This window comes from Lepidochelys kempii, chromosome 8 (genome assembly GCF_965140285.1).
Source record: "Lepidochelys kempii isolate rLepKem1 chromosome 8, rLepKem1.hap1, whole genome shotgun sequence".
Taxonomy (NCBI): domain Eukaryota; kingdom Metazoa; phylum Chordata; order Testudines; family Cheloniidae; genus Lepidochelys; species Lepidochelys kempii.
In genome coordinates this window covers 21976689-21999671 of record NC_136387.1, presented here as the reverse complement: position 1 = coordinate 21999671, position 22983 = coordinate 21976689, and the positions used below count along the sequence as shown (strand labels likewise).

Here is a 22983-nt window from a genome sequence, read left to right as displayed (position 1 = left end):
CCAGGACCTGTGTTCAGGATTCCGTGCTTTTCCTGGAAACAGCGGAGCAGTGTCCTGCCCCATCCCTGCTTTACGTGGCCATATTGGAATCAGCTGTTCCTGGGGCAACACAGAATCTTGAACTCAGGTCTTGGCTGGTAACGTTAGACGTTCACCTGTGAGATCAGGAACCAGCCCCCAAGGGAATTCAGGATCAGAGTCAAGGTGAGAACGTGGCTGTAGCAGCCCCAGACTGGGCATGTACCCAACACAATCGATCCGATAGTCCTGGTTCATAAATTATCAATGCCAGAAAACCAGACCCCTTCTCTTCCTTCACCCATTTGTTGGTGTCACATTTTGGGCCCCTGGATGCCATGATAGCACCGGTCTGTCACAGGCCATGCATTAGGGATGACAGCCAGGTGCAGAGCTTTCATAAAACATCCCTCCCTCTCCACCAAACAAGGGGCACTCTTCTGGGAGCATGCTGGCTGACATTCCAGCGTGACACTAACAGCATGGCCACTCCCCTGTATTCGTGCCAACACGATTAGCATCTCACGGAGGAGTCAGTCAGCCCCGGGCAGAGGGCTCCTGCCACAAATCCTGCAGTGTGAGAGCGGGAGGGACCCAGCCCTGCAATTACCCCTCAGACCTACAGGGGTAATTAATGACTCAGGGCGACAGGCAGCTGCAGGTTACCTAAGGGAAAACACATCCTCCCTCAGAGCTGGAAATAGCCCCAAAGGCAGCTTCAGCGGGGGATGAACAACTCCAGAGACCCGATTATTTATTTCCTTCTTGCTGAAACCAGTCAAGCACACTACCTGTGCTGCATGGCTTAACCCCTTCAGAGCTGCACTCAGCAGAACGTGGAAACAGAGGAGGGTTGGTTTTGTGGTTAAGGCACTGGCGTGGGACCTGAGAGATCTTGGTTCAATTCCCAGGCTCACTGTGAGAGCTCAGACACCATGTTCCTTAAACCAACAGTGGCCCGTGATAGTGTGTGTCTGTTTCTCAAGTTGGGCACCCAAAACTTGTGGCCATTTATGAAAACACTGGTCCTGTTCTCTCTGTGCTTCAGCCTTCCCACTGCAAAATGGGAACAAGGAGGCAGCTCCTTACCTCACAGGGGATGGCGAGGGCTAACCTCTGAACAGTGTGAAATGCTCTAGACACTACAGTGCTGGAGGCCAAAGAAGTTCCTAGATCGGTGGCTCTTTAGCCATGGCTGGGAATCCCCCACCTGGCTCAATGATCCCCAAAGGGATCCAGTGGGAGATTCTCTGACACCATTGGAACACAGCTAACTTGCATTAACCACAAGTTAGCAACAGCTCTGGAGATATGATTGCATGAGCCAGCCAGGACTGAGCCTAATGTGATAACCACTCCAGAGGGCTCTTCTGGGGCAAGTCACCACAGGGATTTCGACTCCTAGTTCGCCTGCCAATTTCCATCTGCTTGCTGTGATTGGGGTAACCCCACTCCCAGTTCAGTTCACTGCATTGCTGGTTTAGCACGCGACACTAGTGACCATCGGCTGGGGGAGATTTGTACAAGGCCACACTCCTGACATTGCTGGGCTCAACAAATTATGTTACAGGCAGAGTTCAGTGACAACAGATCTGTGGGGCACAGAGGAGGTGTTAATCTGCCCATCCCACAGCCTGAGCTTTCTCCCTGTGGCGAGGGTGTCCATACCTGTGAGGTACATCTCCTCCCCTTCCGTGAACATCTGGTGGCAGCGGACGCATCTGGCACAGGTTGGGTGGTAGTGCTTCCCTCCTGCCTACAAACAAGCAGAGGAAAATGGCTCCTAAGCAAGCAGAAGATGCAGATACACTTTTGTCTCCATTCCTCTGAGTGTGAGCTGCCCAGTCCCCTCCACACTCCTTTGGCTTGCAGTGCAAAACACAAAGCAAGATGAAAGAGCCTAGCAAAGGAGAGCTAGGGCCCCAACAAGGAAGCACAGATGGCAGACCAGCCCTAGACTCACTAGGAGACTAATATCTTTGCCATAATGTATGAAGAGAACCCATGTCCAGGGTCCCATTTCCTGCAAGCAAACTGAGCGCAAGGTGGATGTACAATGCTACAAGCTCTACCTTTCACACTCACCTGGCAGTGGGGTAAATGACTATCCAAAGTGCAGGGCAGCAGAGAATTAGGCCCAGGCAGCCCCAAACCAGCAAACTGGGGACCAAATCCTGCAAACTTTGACTCCCACAAGCACACCTCAAAGTCAACAGTATTACTTATGTGAGCAAGGGCTTACAGGATCAATTTCTGCATTTGCTTTTGGAAGGATTCTGTAGCTGTAGCTCAAAAATGTCCTATTGTTCAGCTATGGAGCCATATTTTTCACCAGTTCCCACCCCAAACATTTCCACTGGAGTTGGACAGAATACGCACTTTGGCCCAGGGGCGTCACAGCTGTGAAATGTCACAGCTGTGAAATATCATAGCAGTGCCATAGTCTTCTGTTTGGCAAACTGTCACTGGGATTTTTACCATCTTGGGAGCGGGAGAGACACACCCACAACAGTACAAGGGGCTCACTAGGTTTCATTTTGCAGCCCACTCCAATGGAGCAAAAGCCAAAATGATTCCTGCTTTATTATTTTTTTCCCAGCCCTGATTTCTTGGGACTCTCTAGAAACTTTTCTGCTGCCTTCAGTGCAAATGATGCCCAAACTTTAGAAATAGCAACCTGCTATTTTTCCAGTTGTGATGTAGCTGGTCTGTTCTCCCTGAACTCTGACAAGGATAATAGGTTTAATTAGTAGCTTGTTTCCACTCAGAATGTCTGCAAGAATTTCAGTTATAGACTCGTTTGCTGGGCTTCCAAGCTCAGAGGCAGCAGTTGGCTCTGGGCTGTACTGAGACCTGGTCTGTGCTGTATACAGCGTAACCCCCAAGGGACATTTTACGATAATGTCAGAAGGGGGAAAGACTATTAAGGCTGGTAAAGGAATGAAAGAAGAAGGAAGGGCTGTTGTAATTTACTGTATCTAACTTAACTGTTTCTCTTGTATCAGGAAACAATGAGGAGAATGGGATAATTTGCTAAGAGGGGATCACTGACTCCATCATGAGAAAGATTCTTACTCGATTATCTATGGGGCACTGATAATTGTATACAGAGCTTTTCACCATCCTAGTCTTGTTTCAGTTTGACCCAGATTGGTTTAGATGGAAATGTTACTGTCCAGTGGCTCTTCTGCAGCTTGTGTATGACATGAGTGGATGGGTCTCAGCAGCAGATGTCAACAGCATGCAATGCACCCACGCGACTGGTATTAACTGTCTGTTTCTGGTTGGCAGCTTCATCAGACAGGCCCAGGACCAAATGGACCACGGAGACTGAACTCCCCTCACCAGGTATGTTGGCAGGGTCACTGTGTGAGGGAAGCTCACTCTGCTGCCCATGCAGTCCATGTTTTGTACACAAGCAGAGGAGCTCAGGGGCTCGGGCTGCGAACCCAGCATCCATACTTCACGAGTGCCAAATTTCACTTCCAAAAGAAAGGACGAAAGTCAGAAAAGCCACTTGTGGCACTAGCTGTGGAGAAGGATCTGACACTAGTGCAGAAGAACGAAGGGCCCAATCCAGTTCTCACTGAAGTCCAGAGGACTTTCCATTGCCTTCACTGGGGGCTGGATCGGTCTCTAAATGAACAAGGACAAGTGGAGCAGTCTCCACTGTCCAGAATGCTTTTGGACCACATCTTTCTTTTAAATATATTGTATATTTTAAATAACCTGTTCAATTGTTTCAAGATTATGCAAATCCTAACCCTGCCCTGCCTCTAAAAATCTAAAACACGCCCCCCTTGGATTTGTCAGGAGTCTGCTCTGTATTTCCCATTGTTCAGAAAGGCTTTGGCTATTTTTATTCCAGACACTTTGGGGAGGTGTACCCTGTGACTGGAATAGCAAGGGTTATTACAGGTCAGGTCAATACTGAGCTGTATTGGCTGAGCTGTGTGGAGACACAGGCTTTAAATAGGATGGGACACTGCCGGTCAGCACTGAGATACACTAGCTTGGCTGTGCAGAGCAGAGTACACCACAGTTCAGGCTTATCTTTCCCTTTAATCACAAGCTCTGAAACAAACATCCACAATTTAAAACTCAACAGTCCCTCTGCAAGGAGAAGTGATTACACTTCAAAGCAGAATGCAACAATCTTGTTTATTTTGTATTGATTACAATTACAGCCATTGTAAAAGCCTGATGGAAGCTGTGAGTGAAGAGAGCTACTCATTATTACGTGGGGTCCCTTAAAGATTCATTAATCATTCAAGGCTGACTGCACAACTCACAGTCATTTGGAACACCCAGAGGGTCATGGGATAGCGCAAGAAAGCTCATTAAGGCCTAAAATTATTTAAAGGAGCCTCTTCTATTTTGAGCTCTGCCAGACAAGACAATGAAAGCCTGTTGCTTTAAGGAAAATAATTCAGCATCCCACCCTAGCCTAGTGACTGGTTTGTGATTGGCACTCGCTGGCCAGAGGTGCAGAAGGAGCCCTCTTCAGAGCAATGCAGGAGCAGAAGAGACATGGGAGAAAGGTGAGGGGTCACTCACATTCCAGGCCATGACTGAGGAGGGACACTGCACTGGCTTTCTAGAAAGATAGGTCAAGTAGTGCCCCAAGAGCTCTCTGCGTCTCCATCTCTCTGCAGCCTTCACTGCACAGCACATCCGCTCCCCATGCCCTGTTTCCCTCAGCTCCATTCCAATAGCTGGATGAAAGTCAGTAACAGAGTCTGCCCAGAGGTACCCCAGAGCCCAGCTGATTTATTTCCAGCCCACTTGGTCACTATTGCACAGTTCCCTTGCCTGGGCACAGGGAATCCCACCTGCCTGTTGCAGCAGAGATCTCAACTAACGGGGCATGGCTAATGTTCAGAACGCTGCACAGACATGAATCAATTCCTCCCCACAGCAGGCCATGAAAGGATCATTATCCCCCCATCGCAGATGGGGAGGCTGAAGCAGGAACCAATGATGGAGGTGGGTGTGAACGGTGGTGTCAGTTACAAGCTGGTGAGGTGGCGTAACGTGGACACAGAGGAGGCAGAAGAGCAGTGTGGCAGCATGAAGAACAGCCCCAGGACGGGGCAAGAAGGTGGAAGGCAAGGCAGCTCCTCTCACTCTATATTTCCCCCTGGTGGTCACTTTTCTGGTACAACTCTGCCCTTTTGCTCTCCAAGCACGTGCACATTGACCTCTGATGGAATGGATCCAAAGAGGTGAGGTGATTTGGCTGAGGTCACAAAGGGAGTCAGTGTCAGAGCCAGGATGAGAGCTCAAGAGTGCACAGCACCCAGGTCTCAGCTTCAGCCACTTGTTAGCGATAGTCCCCTGAACGGGATGGGGAAAGGGTTGGATGGCCCAGGGGGCTTGGTACCAGCATCCAGAGATTTTCGCCTCAAAGTCACTGCTTTGGAGCCAGCCCAGTTCAGTAGGGGACCAAAAGCAACTACCATCTCCCGGCTCTTTGGTGGCTCCTGCACAGAATGAGTGAGAGAGGCCTCAGCCCAGCTACCACCACAGTTGCCGGCTGGCTCAGCAGGGAAGCCACAGAGACGGTACCCCACTCCCTCCAGGGCAGCGACGAGGCACACTCCCCTGCAGCTGCCCATACAGTGCCCATCATGGTGGTACACACAGGACCCCTCTCCAGGGCACTAAATTCACTTGAAAAATTTCTTTCAAAAAACAGCCAAGTTGAGTGAGAGCAGTGGCCAGCAGGATCACTCTGCTGGCACCTCTGGATTTCAGGCCCCCTTCGTGTCCCTGAGGGTGTCGGAGTTAGAAAAGCCCTCCATGCCTTCTGCCTAGGACTAACCTGGCGTGGGAACCATGAGGAGCCCAAGACACCTCCTTTGCAGTGCCCTCCCTGACAAACAGCACTTGGAATGAGCTCCATTAAAGGGACGGAGTTCCTCAGACGTTCTTGTTAACTCCTGGAAATGTGCTGGAAATGGCCCACCTTGATTATCACTTCAAAAGGTTTTCTCTTCCCCCACCCCACTCTCCTGCTGGTAATAGCTCATCTTAAGTGATCACTCTCCTTACAATGTGTATTTTTTCATGGTCTGTGTGTATATAAAATCTCCTCACTGTACTTTCCACTTTATGCATCCGATGAAGTGAGCTGTAGCTCACGAAAGCTTATGCTCAAATAAATTGGTTAGTCTCTAAGGTGCCACAAGTACTCCTTTTCTTTCTACTAAAGAATCACACCTAAAGCCCTGCTGGGATGTAGAAACTAGCCAGGTCCTCTGTGCTGCATCCTTGCTAAAAGAACAATACAATGCTGCTTGGACTCGCTAATACCATTCACATGAACTCCCGCTTCTCCTCTTGACTGGCCTGTCTCTCTTGGATGCTTGCTCTTCACCGCTGGCTCATTCTACCAGCCTAAAGGGCGTGGCTAGTGGGCTTGGCTCGGGCCTGCTGCTTCCCCTTGCAGACAGCTCTGCACCTCTGCCAAGCCTTTCCCCTGCTAGTACACAGCCACATGACTAGCAGCCCTGTTGGATGTGTTGCCATGGCAACTGGTAGGGGGAGTGGAGTCTGGCTACAATCACGCTCCTAGGTGACTGTATTGAGAGAAGCATCTGAAAAATATGCCAGTGTCACCAGGAGAGCAGGGGCAGTAACTGATGGTTATCATGGGTGCTCAGCAATGCCCATGCTGCACCTGGGAGATCAGACATGGGCTGGCAAAGTCCCTGGCCTCCAATAACGGGGGAACGTGGCTAGGATTGCGGAAGGGGCAGGGGGTCCCTTTGGAGAGGCACTGAATTCCAGCTCAGGTGCTGGGGCAAGGCTCTCTGTGGACAAATACCACACTGCCTCTGCCCATCCATCCATCCGTCCCCGGTGCTCAGATATTATAGTGTGGGACATGGTGCCATATTAGAACCCACGCAGATCTCTAGGAAAACACCTATTAGACACCCACACTACATACACATGCTGACACCTGCCATCTGGGAGGACTGAACCAGGGGATCCTCCTTCACCCTGCCACTTGTGCGAAAGGAATAACTTGCTCAGCTTCGAGTAAGTAGCTGGCTCTTGTATGTACCCATCACCTGGGCCACATCAGCCAGCCATTTCTATTACCACAGTCACCTGTACCACCTCGCCACTGCCCTGCAAAGCAGTGCTGCTGCTTCTGTGGCTATGACTCCAACGCCAGAGGCCAGTGCTGCTCTGTCCCACCCCAATCCCTGGGAGCCAGCCCCTTGTGCATTCAGGATACCGAGGTCAGTCAGCGTCCATACCTCCATATTATAGAGGAGGAAACTGCGGCCCAGCGACAGCAAAGGGCTCACCCCTAGGTGCACAGGGAATCAGTGGCAGAACCAGGAATGGAAGTGAGGACCTGCAGTGCCCTGCTCTAGCCCATAGATCCCACTACCTTTCAGTCGTTTGCATCACCCAAGTGTGACCGGAGGAGCTGTGGGTTGCAGAGAGTGTGATTTAGGAAACACCCAGTTAAAATGGCTCACGACAGTGCTTAGGTCAATGACAAAACTCTCAGGGGGTCCCTTCTGCAAAGGGCTGGCTAGATGGTTCCTCTGCACCGTGGGTGGGATTCACTCGCCCAGCCCTCTCCTGCTGGAAGGAAGCTAGCAGTTCTCTGCCTGCCCCAACTCACCTCCAGGACCCTGCCACTGATGTACCGGTCACAGGTCTCACACTTAATGCCGAACTGGGCATGGTAGTCAGATTCGCAGTATGGAACACCGTCCCTTTGGAGGAGAGAGGGAGACAGGAAGTGAGAGGAGTGGGAGGGCACGCAGCAACTGAGAGACCCACCCCACACACACACAGATGATAAGTGGCTTTCACTGCATCAAATGGCTCAGCTGACACGTGGCCTGTATTAGAACGACCTCCCCAGAGGGGTGTTTGCTGGGAGGCTCTTCTGCTATCAAGGGAGCAAGCAAGTGACCATTGGAAGGTTGGTGGTGAAGCAAGAGGGCAGCTTCTTCAGTTGTCACCCCTCCCACCAGAGGCTCTCCTCACCTACCCCATCCCTGCCCATTCCCACCCTCTCCCCCCACCCCCAGGCTCTCCTCACCTATCCCATCCCCGCACCTCCCCACCCCGAGGTTCTCCTCACCTACCCCAGCCCCGCCCCTCCCCACTCTCTCCCACCACAGACTCTTCTCACCTACCCCTGCCCTGCCTGTACGCACCAGCTCTTCTCACCTTCCTGGCCCCTTCCTACCCTCTCCCGACCACAGGCTCTCCTCATCTACCCCAGCCCTGCCCCTCCCACCTCTCCCCTCATCTACCCCATCCCTGCCCCTCCCACCCTCTCCCCCCACAGACTCTCCTCATCCTTCCCTCCCCACCCACTCCCCTGCAGGCTGCCTTTCCTCTATCAGCTTGTTTCCCCTGCAGGCTCCAGCTCATTGCTCACTCCACACAGGGGCAGGGCGAGGATTTTATTACAGGCTTCACCTTCACGCTTCAGTGCTTTTCTCAGAGAGCAGCAGGAGAGCAGTTCCAAGTGCAAGGGGACATCTTCCTGCAGGCCAGGTGCCTGATCCCCCCACACCCAAGCCAGGCCAGGCTCATGCAGCCCCTCCGCCCCCAGAAGGGGATGCAGGGCTCCCGGGCTGCCTGTCAAGAGGGCCCCATGCTACCCTTGGTGTCTCAGACCCACCGCATCTGCACAGACCACAGCAATTGTATGTAAGAGAGCACTATGTCTCTCTTACAATTGCATTGTATGTAAGAGAGCAGTGTGACTGTTCAGAGCTCCGGTATGAAACTGCAGAAAAACCTGAGTGTCTCTGTATTAAGTTTAGAAGTGTGAGCAACAAGGGTGATGTTGTGGTGGGAGTCTGCTATAGACCACCGGACCAGAGGGATGAGGTGGACGAGGCTTTCTTCTGACAACTAATGGAAGTTACTAGATCGCAGGCCCTGGTTCTTATGGGAGACTTCAATCACCCTGATATCTGCTGGGAGAGCAATACAGCGGTGCACAGACAATCCAGGAAGTTTTTGGGAAGTGTAGGGGACAATTTCCTGGTGCAAGTGCTGGAAGAACCAACTAGGCGCAGAGCTCTTCTTGACCTTGCTCACAAACCGGGAAGAATTAGCAGGGGAAGCAAAAGTGGATGGGAATCTGGGAGGCAGTGACCATGAGATGGTCAAGTTCAGGATCATGACACAGGGAAGAAAGGAGAGCAGCAGAATACGGACCCTGGACTTCAGAAAAGCAGATTCTGACTCCCTCAGGGAACTGATGGGCAGGATCCCCTGGGAGAATAACATGAGGGGGAAAGAAAAGGAGTACTTGTGGCACCTTAGAGACTAACCAATTTATTTGAGCATGAGCTTTCGTGAGCTTGATTATCATGCACATTGTGTAGAGAGTTGTCACTTTGGATGGGCTATTACCAGCAGGAGAGTGAGTTTGTGTGTGGGGGGGTGGAGGGTGAGAAAACCTGGATTTGTGCTGGAAATGGCCCAACTTGATGATCACTTTAGATAAGCTATTACCAGCAGGACAGTGGGGTGGGAGGAGGTATTGTTTCATGATCTCTGTGTGTATATAAAGTCTGCTGCAGTTTCCACGGTATGCATCCGATGAAGTGAGCTGTAGCTCACGAAAGCTCATGCTCAAATAAATTGGTTAGTCTCTAAGGTGCCACAAATACTCCTTTTCTTTTTGCGAATACAGACTAACACGGCTCTTACTCTGAAACCTGTCATTATGAGGGGGAAAGGAGTCCAGGAGAGCTGGCTGTATTTTAAAGAATCCTTATTGAGGTTACAGGGACAAACCATCCCGATGTGTAGAAAGAACAGTAAATATGGCAGACGACCAGCTTGGCTTAACAGTGAAATCCTTGCTGATCTTAAACACAAAAAAGAAGCTTACAAGAAGTGGAAGATTGAACAAATGACCAGGGAAGAGAATAAAAATATTGCTCGGGCATGCAGGAGTGAAATCAGGAAGGCCAAATCACACCTGGAGTTGCAGCTAGCAAGAGATGTTAAGAGTAACAAGAAGGGTTTCTTCAGGTATGTTAGCAACAAGAAGAAAGTCAAGGAAAGTGTGGGTCCCTTACTGAATGAGGGAGGCAACCTAGTGACAGAGGATGTGGAAAAAGCTAATGTACTCAATGCTTTTTTTGCCTCTGTCTTCACGAACAAGGTCAGCTCCCAGACTGCTGCACTGGGCAGCACAGCATGGGGAGGAGGTGACCATCCCTCTGTGAAGAAAGTGGTTTGGGACTATTTAGAAAAGCTGGATGAGCACAAGTCCATGGGGCCGGATGTGCTGCATCCGAGAGTGCTAAAGGAGTTGGAGGATGTGATAGCAGAGCCATTGGCCATTATCTTTGAAAACTCATGGCGATCGGGGGAGGTCCCAGAAGACTGGAAAAAGGCTAATGTAGTGCCCATCTTTAAAAAAGGGAAGAAGGAGGATCCGGGGAACTACAGGCCAGTCAGCCTCACCTCAGTCCCTGGAAAAATCATGGAGCAGGTCCTCAATGAAGGACTTAGAGGAGAGGAAAGTGATCATGAACAGTCAGCATGGATTCACTAAGGGCAAGTCATGCCTGACTAATCTAATTGCTTTCTATGACAAGATAACTGGCTCTGTGGATGAGGGGAAAGCAGTGGACGTGTTGTTCCTTGACTTTAGCAAAACTTTTGACACGGTCTCCCACAGTATTCTTGCCAGTAAGTTAAAGAAGTATGGGCTGGATGAATAACTATAAGGTGGCTAGAAAGCTGGCTAGATTGTCGGGCTCAATGGGTAGCGATCAGTGGCTCCATGTCTAGTTGGCAGCAGGTATCAAGTGGAGTGCCCCAAGGGTCGGTCCTCGGGCCGGTTTTGTTCAATATCTTCATAAATGATCTGGAGGATGGTGTGGATTGCACCCTCAGCAAGTTTGCAGATGACACTGTACTGGGAGGAGAGGTAGATACGCTGGAGGGTAGGAATAAGATACAGAGGGACCAAGACAAATTAGAGGATTGGGCCAAAAGAAATCTGATGAGGTTCAACAAGGACAAGTGCAGTGTCCTGCATTTAGGATGGAAGAATCCCATGCACCGCTACAGACTAGGGACCGAAAGGCTAGGCAGCAGTTCTGCAGAAAAGGACCTAGGGGTTACAGTGGACGAGAAGCTGGATATAATTCAACAGTGTGCCCTTGTTGCCAAGAAGGCCAATGGCATTTTGGGATGTATAAGTAGGGGCATTGCCAGCAGATCGAGGGACATGATCGTTCCCCTCTATTCGACATTGGTGAGGCCTCATCTGGAGTACTGTGTCCAGTTTTGGGCCCCACGCTACAAGAAGGATGTGGAAAAACTGAAAAGAGTCCAGCGGAGGGCAACAAAAATGATTAGGGGACTGGAACACATGACTTATGAGGAGAGGCTGAGGGAACTGAGATTGTTTAGTCTGCGGAAGAGAAGAATGAGGGGGGATTTGATAGTTGCTTTCAACTACCTGAAAGGGGGTTCCAAAGAGGATGGAGCTCGGCTGTTCTCAGTGGTAGCAGATGACAGAACGAGGAGTAATGGTCTCAAGTTGCAGTGGGGGAGGTTTAGGTTGGATATTAGGAAAAACTTTTTCACTAGGAGGGTGGTGAAACACTGCAATGCGTTACCACGGGAGGTGGTGGAATCTCCTTCCTTAGAAGTTTTTAAGGTCAGGCTTGACAAAGCCCTGGCTGGGATGATTTAGTTGAGGATTGGTCCTGCTCTGAGCAGGGGGTTGGACTAGATGACCTCCTGAGGTCCCTTCCAACCCTGATATTCTATGATTCTATGATAATTGTTTGGAACTGCTGGCCCTTGACCAGCTTCTGAGGAGGGGATGGAGTGGGACTCCTGGGGCAGCTAAGCTGTGCTCTGGAGTCTGAGGAGGAGGAGAGGAGTGGTACGAGGGTACAATAGAGTTGCTCTTGCCTGCTAATGTTACTGAATTTGCCTGAAGCCTCCTAGGGGCCATCTAGCCTGGACTGTAAAAGCCTGACAGTGGGCATGCTTCATGAGCCAAGGCTGTGCCAGAAACCCTGCAGCTGGCCAGCATGCAGAGCAAGAAACCCTTTCCCTGCTGCCTGCTCTCAGCCTCAGACAGTCACAAATACACACGGAGACCCATAGCCCTCGATGCCGCTGCTGTGCCCAACACCACAGCCACCAAGGGGTGAGGAAGAGTGACAGCCTGCCTGGGCCAAAAGCACAGGCCACTCGAGCTAATGGAGACTCTGCCCCGGGGGACCAGCACTACGGCCTCTGACAGGTACTTGAGCAGATGCGCTGTTCCATTCGGAAGAGGGCATGCGTGCCACATACTCACCAGCCGGCCCTTTCCCTGTGCAGTAGCATGTCTTGGAGGGATTCCAATGATCCCCCTCCCCATCATGGTGAGCCCCTTCCCCAAGTTTCCTCAGAGACGTGTCTAGCACTTCCAGGATGCATCCTTCCCACCCAGCTGTGGGGGTGTGTGTGGAGACAGGTGATCAGCTGGCTCCCCACCCAAAATCCATTTTTGTGATATGATCTTCTGAAGCCCCTGCAGCCTGAAGGACGAGGGAAGTCGTGAGCCTGCAGCAATCCCAGGGGCGTACACTAGCCCTCGGCCTCCTTGCTCCCTCCCCAGTGAGTGGCCATGGTGCAGTGAAGGATGCCGGGAAGGGATGAGGAGACACTCACTTGCTGATGTACTCGCCGGTCAGGATGATCCCGCAGGTTTGGCATTTGAAGCAGCTGACATGCCACTGCTTCTCCAGGGCCAGGAGCGACTGGCCGTGCTTGATCTCCTCCTTGCAGCCCGCACAGTCTGGGGAGACAAGGGATGGGGCAGAGCATGAAACCACCACAGCTTCCTGCCCCAGGGGGCTCTGCAGCCTGGCGAAGGCGCAGCTGGCAAACCCTCTGGGAAATCGCAAGAGTTGGCAACACTGAAGCCCTGCTCTCATCTTGCTGTCACCTAGAGCAAGGCACTGTGACTCGCATATTTCAAACTCTGCCCAAGCTAGAGGGGACATATTGAGACACTTTGTTGACTTGTGCCGTCATTCCCTAAAGTCTTGGGAGCCGGGACAGGATCCTGTGCACACCGAGAGAATCAAACGCACAGCCCCACACTTACAGCAATGCACACAGATACACACACAGACTCACACTGAGGGTAGGTCTGCACGGCATTCGGCAGTGTGATTGCAGCTCAGATGGGCATACTTGCACTGGCTTTATTCTAGCTAGCGCAGCTGAAAATAGCAGTGAAGACCCAGCAGCATGGACCCTGGCACTGGATTGTACAAGCTTGCCCAGAATCCGGAGTACATACTTGCATTGATAGTCCACACTGCGGTCCATGCCACTTTATCTTCACTGCTATTTTTAGCCAGGCTTGCTAGAGTCAAGCTTGCAGTGTGAACATACCCACAGGTACACACAAATTTCCATGCACAGAATCAGAGAGAAGTGCGTGCACACACACACACATGTAGAATCAAACCACTCTCTCCCTGAATCAGACACCTTTTCATCCTCCGATATGGGTGCTGGGAGAGAGGCCTCCGATGAGAGCTATCCCAACACACATTGCATTTTTCTTCTAATGGGAATATGCATCTTCAGTACGTTCCCTAATGAGTTCCAGCACTTTGCGTATTGCGTAGCAAGCTTCCACAGTTGGTGCTAAGAAAGAGCTGGGCTCCTCAGAGGAAAACTGGGTGGGATGGCCAGGACCACAGACAGCACATGGGCAAAATGCACCGGGAACATGCCATGATCCTACTGAGCAACTGGCACCCCCATCCTTGCCCAAAGCAGATGGCCTCACTTGGTGGGCATCGGGGCGCAGCCAACCTGCTTGGTTTGTCCTGGTTTTCGATCTGCTTTTCTGAGATTCTTAGAGCGAAAGTTGGCAGGAAGTCATGTTTGGAAGGGGAATAAATACCAGTGACAGCCACTTCCCAGCTTGGGTGGATGGGGATGCAGCAGTCTGGTGTAGCCAGGGACTCTTTGCCAAAAATTTCCCAATGTTGCTAGCAGCAGTTCAGCTCCACCAGTGGGAGCCCTGGTGCTGAGCAAGATTTACCCATTCGGTCATGAGCTAGGTGACCCTGGGGTTAAAATACTGGCAGGCCTTGAATCCTATCTGTATTACTGCTCCTAGCATAGCTCCCCCCTCGGGTAGCAATGGTGGGAAGTGTCTGGCAGCAAGCCGAGCATAGGAAGGGCTGTTCTCTAAGCTGTGTCTACATCAGTCCACTGCAGTATTTACCAGCCTTCCTTCCTTTCCCATTTCCCTGGGCTCCCATCAAGGCTGGAAGCAGGAAGCATATGGGCCTTAGAGCCCCGGCTTTGACTCTTCTCTGCCCTTCTCTCTCTCTCTCTCTCTCTCTCTCACACATCAGGGACTCTCTAGGATTTCAGGAGTCTGTGTGATACATGGACAAGGTGTTCCTTTTTAACCTCTTTGCTGCTGGTCTCCAGGGAGATTTCAGTCCCCTGTGCTACACGAATGCAACAAATAAGGTGCATTGCAAGCCAACTGAGTGGTAATCTTGACAGCACCAAAGGTGTGTTTTACCCAGCACACTTCAGGGCAGCCTTGCAGCTGCATTTTACCCCCATGCATCTGCCTCATTGGCCAGCACTGGAGGGACATTTTGACCCTATATACCTGGCACAAAGAGCAGCAGCTCAATTAACCTCTTCTCAACGTTAGTCATTCTCTGCTGTGCTCTGGCACGTGCCCCTACATGGCACAACTCCCCCGGGTTTGCTGCTCACGCGCCTTTCAGATTTGCTCCTGTTATGTTGGCAGTCAGGAGGCTTTGGAGGAGACTTGCAGAAGCAGCCTGCAACCTTCTTTGGGGATGTCCTCATCTGAGAACTTACTCTTGCTTTTGCTACTAGACCACAGTGGCACTTCCCTCACCTCCCCTAGGGGTCCGAAGCTCTGCAGTCCCCAGCTGGCTGCAGTGCCATGGAGGTGTTAAGGGTGCAGGCCAGGAGCAGTGAGAGAAACTGTCTTGGCTCATGCACATCCTGGATGCCGCCTGCAGCTAGTTATGAATAATCCATGCTGCCCTCGGGTAACCTCAGCTCTGCAGCCTAGCCGAGGAGCGTCTGAGAGCGGATTTCAGAAGCTGTGGTCTCCAGGGCACCTGACCGGGAAAGGAGATGGAAGTAGTTGGGAGGAAACAGATGACACACGTGGCTCCTCTTCCCTTCCTCTCTGCCAAGAGCCTCCTAATGGACACGGGGCGGGGGGTAGTGGTGGGGGAAAAAAAAAAAAGCAACCTTGTGCTGACTCAGCGCTAGTCTGCTCTAGCTCGGATAAAACGGGCCTTGCTGCTTTCATCACCACCATCTGGGGTCTGTCATGTCCAGCTCTGCCAGGAGTGTCCCCACTGGGGCAATGGGTTCACTGGCCTCTCATGCCTGGGGCCGACAAGAGCACACTGTAACACGATGCCAAGGCCAGACCCCTGAGCTAGGTTCACACCAGGTCAAACAAGTGGCCTCTCCAGTCCGGTTCCCCATGTCTGCCAGTGGTCAGTACCAAATGCCTCAGAGGAAGCACTGTAACAGACAGTGATGGGATAACCTGCCTGGAGGGGATGTTTCTTCTTGACCCCATCAGTTAGTGGCTGGCTCATGCCTTGAAGCAAGAAGGGTTATAGCCTAGATACATTTTAAAATTCTGTCCAGCGTAACTGTAGCCTCAGCTCAGGGGGGGGTCATGGGATGGAGTGGACACACGAGAGAGAAGTGGGGGACTTACTGTTTATGGGTTCCCAAGTTCGGAGCAAACCAGACCCCCTTAAATCAAATTGAAATTAAAATGAACTAGATTTAAATAATAAATTGGGATTTCCCCCCTCTGCTTTCCCCCACACCTCCAATGCAAGAGCTCCCTGAATCCGAGAGCTATGGCGGGAACGCGAATCAAGCCCACGATGGGAAACTCCACAGTTCAGGGGCCCACACCTTGGCCTTAGGCCTCGAGTGGGAAAGCAAAAAGTCACCACTTCCCCTGCCCAGTGGCGTGAGGGCAGATCAGCCAGCGCCGTGGGGTCTGTCTGGGTTCACTGGGTCAGTGCTGTGACTTTCACATTCTGATCCACAGACTTCTTTGCATTAAAATCCCATTGAAAACAAAGAGAAACAGAAGGAAGAAGTCTTCCATGGCAGTTTCTAAAAATGGACATTGTTCTTCTGAGAGGCTGAATCTCCCTCCATTTGAGCTGTCACCTGCTACCCTCTATGGCAAACACATATGAAAACTTCTCCACAAATGTAGGGCTGGCTGCCCAACACACCCTGTCTCCCACCCACCAGCTGACACTGGTGTGCTCTCTTGGGCACCTGCTGAACAGTGCAACATTTGCAGGACTCCCGCCAGACTGGCCTGGCAGAGCAGTGAGTGACTCCTGCTGGTCTCAGGGGTGTCCCTTACTGGTGCTGCAGTGAGGGCTTGTGCTCCTGCCACTCAGCAGTGTGGTACAGCTGATATGACAGAGTTTGGTCACCAGGGGATGGCATGGCTCCCATTTATCTCAGTCTTCTGCCATCTGCGCAAGAATTATGCTGATGCAGTACTCCCATGACTTCTCCCATACACTGTATATGTGGGTACCAGCAAAGGATAGACCAGTTATTAACTCATTGCAACCCCCTTCCTTGGACAAGGGCCTCAGCCTGCTCCCTCTGTGAATGGCTCATCAGTGGCATAAAGTCCCATACCCCCTAGCCATATATTGGGCATTCAGCCACCTTTGGTTGAGGGCAAAGCCAGATGCCCCCTAGCCAGCCCACAGAGCAGCAAGGAAAGTCTTTGCAGTCACACAGGCTGCTAAGCTGAGTAGACAGAGACACAAAGGGAGGGAGGAGGTAAGAGGTGAGAGCTCTAAAAGCCAAAGTGCAATGTAACTGGGGAGAACCAAGACAGAAAGAAAGAACGAGAAAGAGAGAGAGAGGAAAAAAAGAAAGATACTGTAAATATAAAAGAAACAACAAGACAATCCTAGGCCTAATCCAAAGTCCATCAAAGCCAATGGAGGCTTTCCACTGCCCCCAATGGGCTTTGGATCAGGCCCTGTGTGTGAGGGTTTGGGAGGTGGCTGTTCAAACCCAGCTACCATAGCAGGGTGAAGTGAGTAAATAAAACCCTAGCTAAAACCAGTGCCTGTTTCCCCTGGGTGGTGCTGCTCATGTACAGAGAGAGAACCCCTGGAGCTCAGTACATTTCTGAGGAAGAACACAAGTGAGCAAGCAAGACCCTGCTTTTCCAGAGCAGCTGCTGGCAGCCCCAGCTTCTACATTGCTCAGTTACCTGTGATCGTAACAAGTGCGCTGAATCTTGCTCTCAGGTGTCACAGAGTGCCTGGCTTGTACCTCCTGGGAGCAAGGGCAGGAGGAATGACTTGTCCTCCTACTCCTTGCCTTCCCTTAACAGGGCAATCCCACCTCAGACTTACACAGGCGAGGTGAAACACAGCATCCGCATGAGGATCACAGCACCTTGTCCTTCCTCCCCTCCCTGCAGATTTTGGGTTTGGGTATTGTCCCAACAATCTAGTGCTGTCTTCAGAAACGCCGCTTCAGACTGCCTCAGGCTGCAAAGGGCTCGCTAGCAAAGCCCTGCCAGGTCATGAATACAAAATGGGATTTCCAGACACCAGTGGGCCATAAGGAAAGCCCAGGTGGAACTGGGAGATGCCCTGTCTGAGATGCCTCCCCCATCAGCTCTACAAATGAACCCTAACCACACCCGCTTCACCAGTGCTCCACTACACTGCAATACTGGGGCCCTTCCCGTTATTTCCAGCACCGGGGAGAAATCCAGCATTGGGCATGTGCACCACAAGAGAAGTCCTCTGCCCTGGCTGAGTGTCTGTGTTCTAATAGCATCTCTGATTGCTTGTGGGGATGGGAAAGCGTGGGTCTGTAACTGTGGTAGGAAACATTGTACAACTCTTCTCATAGCCTCTGAGTACATTTAAGGAAACACCAGGGAGCAAACAGATCACATTGCCGGCCCCGCATATGGATCCAGCTGCTTCTCTTCCTGGTACCTGCTATTGCTGGGTCTCTTAAAGACACAGGCTACCGCAGCCATAATGACCTAGCATGGAGCAATTGCTCCAAGATGGGCTTTCTCTGCCAGGTCACATGATAGCACCAGGGATCAGAACCTGCAGGATCACCTGTAATTAACCCTTTACAGACAGCACACATGAGAGAGCAAGATCAAATCTATCCAACTTACGGCTCGGCCCGTGAATCTTGATAGGCTTGGTGCTGATCAGCGAATGGGAACAGGCTTGGCAGACGCAGTCTTTCCCACTGAATGTCACTTTGTCTCCAATGGGGAACGGCTTCCTGCAGCCACAGAGAAGGCAGGAAAGCATAAGAAACACACCTCCCCTGCTTAGAGCTCCAGCTAGGCTTCATGGCTGCTCCCTGGCTTAGTCTGTCCTTCTAATCCCATCCATGGGCCTCCGCTTATTCCCTCATGGGGCAGTCATTCAGGGCAGGGGCACCAGCTGCAGCAGTCTTGGTCCCACTCAGGAGTGGTTGCAAAGAGCTGAGCTGTACCTGTCTCTTTCCTAGTTTCTCCCCTGGTGAGATCAGGCTGTCCAAGGGAAGGATGAAGCAGGTGTGGGGAAGATCTTGGGAGAAGAAGAAAGGGTCTAAGGGGCAGAGCAAGCAGGGTGTCAGCTTGTCAGGGGGAGGATTGAGGCAAGACAAAGGATTGCTTTCTTCCCCTGATGAAAAATGGTGATATAGGAAATGTACACATGCACCTAGATGAATGCACACACCTACAATCAACCACACAGTGAGACATACACCAGCAGAAGTGTACACCCCTACATCCAACCACAGCTACACACATAGAGATACCTCTCCCTGGAGAACGCACACAACCACACACAGAGGCATGCACCCACCCCCAGAGATATGGGTGCAAAACATGGAGAGAGACATGCACAAACATTAATGGATTCCAAAGGCACAAGGGACCACAATGATTATCTAGTTTGACCTCATATAGAACACAGGCCAGAGAACTCCCAAAAGTAATTCCTAGAGCAGATCTTTTAGAAAAACATCCAATCTCCATTTAAAAATGGTCAGTCATGGAGACTCCACCACAATGCTTGGTAAGTTGTTCCAGTAACTAATTACGCTCACTATTAAAAATGTGTGCCTTATTTCCAGTCTGAATTTGTCTGGACTGTGTTATACCTTTCTCTGTTAGATTGAAGAGCCCACTATCAAATATTTGTTCCCCATGTAGGTACATATAGACTGTAATCAAGAAACTCCTTAACCGTCTCTTTGGTAAACTCAATAGATTGAGCTCCTTGAGTCTATCACTATCAGGCATGGTTTTTAATCCTTTAATCATTTTTGTGGCTCCTCCCTGGATCCTCTCCAATTTATCAACATCCTTCTTCAATGGTGGACACGAGAACTGGACGCAGCATTGCAGCAGCGGTCGCACCAGTGCCAAGTATAGAGGAATGCATCAAAAACATGCAGGAATACAGCCACACAAAGGCGCAGACGTCCACAGGGACAACACCCGCACAGAGACACGGACACGCACACAGTCACACAGGCAAAACACAAATGGTTATCTCTGCACTGCTGCTCTGCTCAGGTGGCAGGGCACACAGAGTAAGGCGCTGTTGGTGGGGAGGGTGAGTTTCAGTACCTGGGTGTCAGAGTACAGAGCCAGATAGGAATAGCATAGTGGGCTATGGATTAGCATTGAGAGGCTGCACCAGAGCTGGGTTGGGGGTCCTAGGACTGGAGTAGCAGGGGTGATGTGAGTCAGGAATGAGGTGCCCTGAAAGGGCAGTTTGAGGGGAGCCTGTCCAGTGCCTGGTTCCAACCCGCTTCCTTTAATGGTCCCTTGATTCACTCACAGTGTTAAAGTAATAGAATCATAGAATCATAGAATATCAGGGTTGGAAGGGACCCCAGAAGGTCATCTAGTCCAACCCCCTGCTCAAAGCAGGACCAATTCCCAGTTAAATCATCCCAGCCAGGGCTTTGTCAAGCCTGACCTTAAAAACCTCTAAGGAAGGAGATTCTACCACCTCCCTAGGTAACGCATTCCAGTGTTTCACCACCCTCTTAGTGAAAAAGTTTTTCCTAATATCCAATCTAAACCTCCCCCACTGCAACTTGAGACCATTACTCCTCGTTCTGTCATCTGCTACCATTGAGAACAGTCTAGAGCCATCCTCTTTGGAACCCCCTTTCAGGTAGTTGAAAGCAGCTATCAAATCCCCCCTCATTCTTCTCTTCTGCAGGCTAAACAATCCCAGCTCCCTCAGCCTCTCCTCATAACTCATGTGTTCCAGTCCCCTAATCATTTTTGTTGCCCTTCGCTGGACTCTCTCCAATTTATCCACATCCTTCTTGAAGTGTGGGGCCCAAAACTGGACACAGTACTCCAGATGAGGCCTCACCAATGTCGAATAGAGGGGAACGATCACGTCCCTCGATCTGCTCGCTATGCCCCTACTTATACATCCCAAAATGCCATTGGCCTTCTTGGCAACAAGGGCACACTGCTGACTCATATCCAGCTTCTCGTCCACTGTCACCCCTAGGTCCTTTTCCGCAGAACTGCTGCCTAGCCATTCGGTCCCTAGTCTGTAGCTGTGCATTGGGTTCTTCCGTCCTAAGTGCAGGACCCTGCACTTATCCTTATTGAACCTCATCAGATTCCTTTTGGCCCAATCTTCCAATTGGTCTAGGTCCTTCTGTATCCTATCCCTCCCCTCCAGCGTATCTACCACTCCTCCCAGTTTAGTATCATCCGCAATAGACCCAACCCTCTCCAGCACTGCTCAGAGCTGCCCTAGAGGAACAGTGTCTAGCCCTCTCCAGACAGATTTACAGTTCCCCGTGGACATTAATAGCTCCCTGTGACACACAGCTGGTGGTTCACTGCTCCGTGTCAGCAACTCTTCTCAGGACTGACAGACTCACTACACCCAACACACTGTTGTCATGAGATATACCCAAAACGTGGCATGCAATATATCACTGGAAAACTAATAACTCACTGATAATTAATATTCCTGCCTGATCTGTATACAGTAAACCCACAAATAGATAGATGCTGGAAATATGTGACTGAAATGTGTTTAAACCAGGCATGTCAGGGGGAGCTTAAAAATTGGTTTTCTCCAGACAAAGAAAAGAGGCCAACACCTCATAACAGGTGTAGCCAAATTCAATGGGCTATTCATTGGTATGAGCGGTTGCAGGAAGAGATAATTTGCATTGTGAAAATCACCAGCAGGAGAGAAGACAGCCTGGTGTCTACACCAGAAAGCCTGGCATTCACACCCAGCAGGGAAAGGAACTTTATCTGGGGATACATTTCCGAAGAACACATTTCAAAGGTTCATTGGACTATAAAGACAGGGGGAGCGAACCCCTAAGTTATCCTTCACCTGAGAAGACAAGGAAAATCAGTGCCTGGGAGTCTGTGGGGAGCCTGATTAAGAGCTACCCAGCCATTGCTGGAGGAGGAAGATTGCTGAGGAAACTACCTTGAACAAAGACTGTAGCTTGTTAAGTTAGGCCTTAGCCATTAGAAGGGATATTTTTACTTTGGGGAGGGTTGTTTGTAACTCTTTCTACCTTTATCCCTTAGATCTGAGCTTGCTTAAAATCTCTCTCTTTTTGATTAAATAAACTTGTTTCACTTCTGCCTAAAACAACCCAGTGCTTTAATTGAACTGAAGTGATTATTAGCTCCAGTCCAGATAATACACTGCTGTTTCTCTTCTGTGAGCGTTTCAGCAGAGGACTGGGCACGGCAGGGAGACAGGTTTGGAGATATTTGGGACAGAGTGTTGATGTCACCCTGCAGCAAACAGTAACTGGAAGGGAGATGTAACCTGCATGTGTGTATGCTGGCTATTGGTCTCCGGGCTGAGAGCAACAGCAACATAGCATGCATTTAAGACACCCAGAGCTGCAAGGGAGGTGGTGACACAACCCCTTACAGATCTGGGTTGAACCCCAAAATGTCAGACCCCTTCAGTGTCTGCAGTAACGTTTATTCACCTTGTACTAACATTTAACATGTCAGATCCTGACATGCTCTCAGTCCAGCTCATGCACCTTGGCAGTAATTACCAGCAGTGTGAAAAGGAAAAGCCACAGCAAGTCAGCTCATTCCTTTGCACACGCTGGCTCAGGGAGACATATGGCCATGAAGACCTTAGCAACACCTCTGCTGAGGAACAAGCTCTCCTGCTAGTTAGTTAGTTGGTTTAGTTCATTCTTTCAAAAACACAGTTCTGTGCAGTGTCTCTGAACGGCAAGGCCATTGTAAGCTTCTCCCACATGATGCTGCTACCACACCTCACCCCTGCCCTTAGCACCTGCTATTCTAGTCCTGCACCCCCACAGCTCCCTCAATGCACCTCAGCCCTGCCCGTAGCACCCTGCTATTCCAGTCCTGCACCCCTGCAGCTCCATCAATGCATCTCAGCCATGCCCTTAGCACCCTGCTATTCCAGTCCTGCACCCCCACAGCTCCATCAATGTACCTCAGCCCTGCCCGTAGCACCCTGCTATTCCAGTCCTGCACCCCCGCAGCTCCGTCAATGCACCTCAGCCCTGCCCTTAGCACCCTGCCATTCCAGTCCTGCACCCCCGCAGCTCCGTCAATGCACCTCAGCCCTGCCCTTAGCACCCTGCCATTCCAGTCCTGCACCCCCGCAGCTCCGTCAATGCACCTCAGCCCTGCCCTTAGCACCAGGCTATTTCAGTCCTGTGTGATGAACAGATTATCTCCATTCAGCCAAGGTGGGGATTGTGCAAAGCCAGAGGGTCTGGTTAGGAATTCACCAAAGCTACTTTCAGTAGTAAACTCATCCAGGATTGGAACTCAGTTCCCCAGGGGTGAAAGGTGAGGGTTCTGACTTG

General features: G+C 50.9%; 1 protein-coding gene across 11 annotated transcripts in view; it reads right to left on the bottom strand.

Annotated features, from left to right (window-relative positions):
- The window catches only part of ABLIM3 (actin binding LIM protein family member 3), a 110118-nt gene that overhangs the window by 25182 nt on the left and 61953 nt on the right, over nucleotides 1-22983 (bottom strand). For 10 of the 11 annotated variants that reach the window (XR_013636147.1, XR_013636150.1, XR_013636153.1 and 7 more), the window contains 4 exons: nucleotides 18284-18396; nucleotides 12709-12835; nucleotides 7667-7760; nucleotides 1687-1774 (listed from right to left, as the gene is read on the bottom strand). Coding sequence is in view for 3 of the 11 variants with exons in the window: in XM_078854023.1 (XP_078710149.1) it covers nucleotides 1687-1774; nucleotides 7667-7760; nucleotides 12709-12835; nucleotides 18284-18396 (422 nt within the window). In the remaining 8 variants the exon portion in view is untranslated. The remainder of the gene's footprint in view (nucleotides 1-1686; nucleotides 1775-7666; nucleotides 7761-12708; nucleotides 12836-18283; nucleotides 18397-22983) is intronic. The other variant, XR_013636154.1, reaches the window with a different exon arrangement.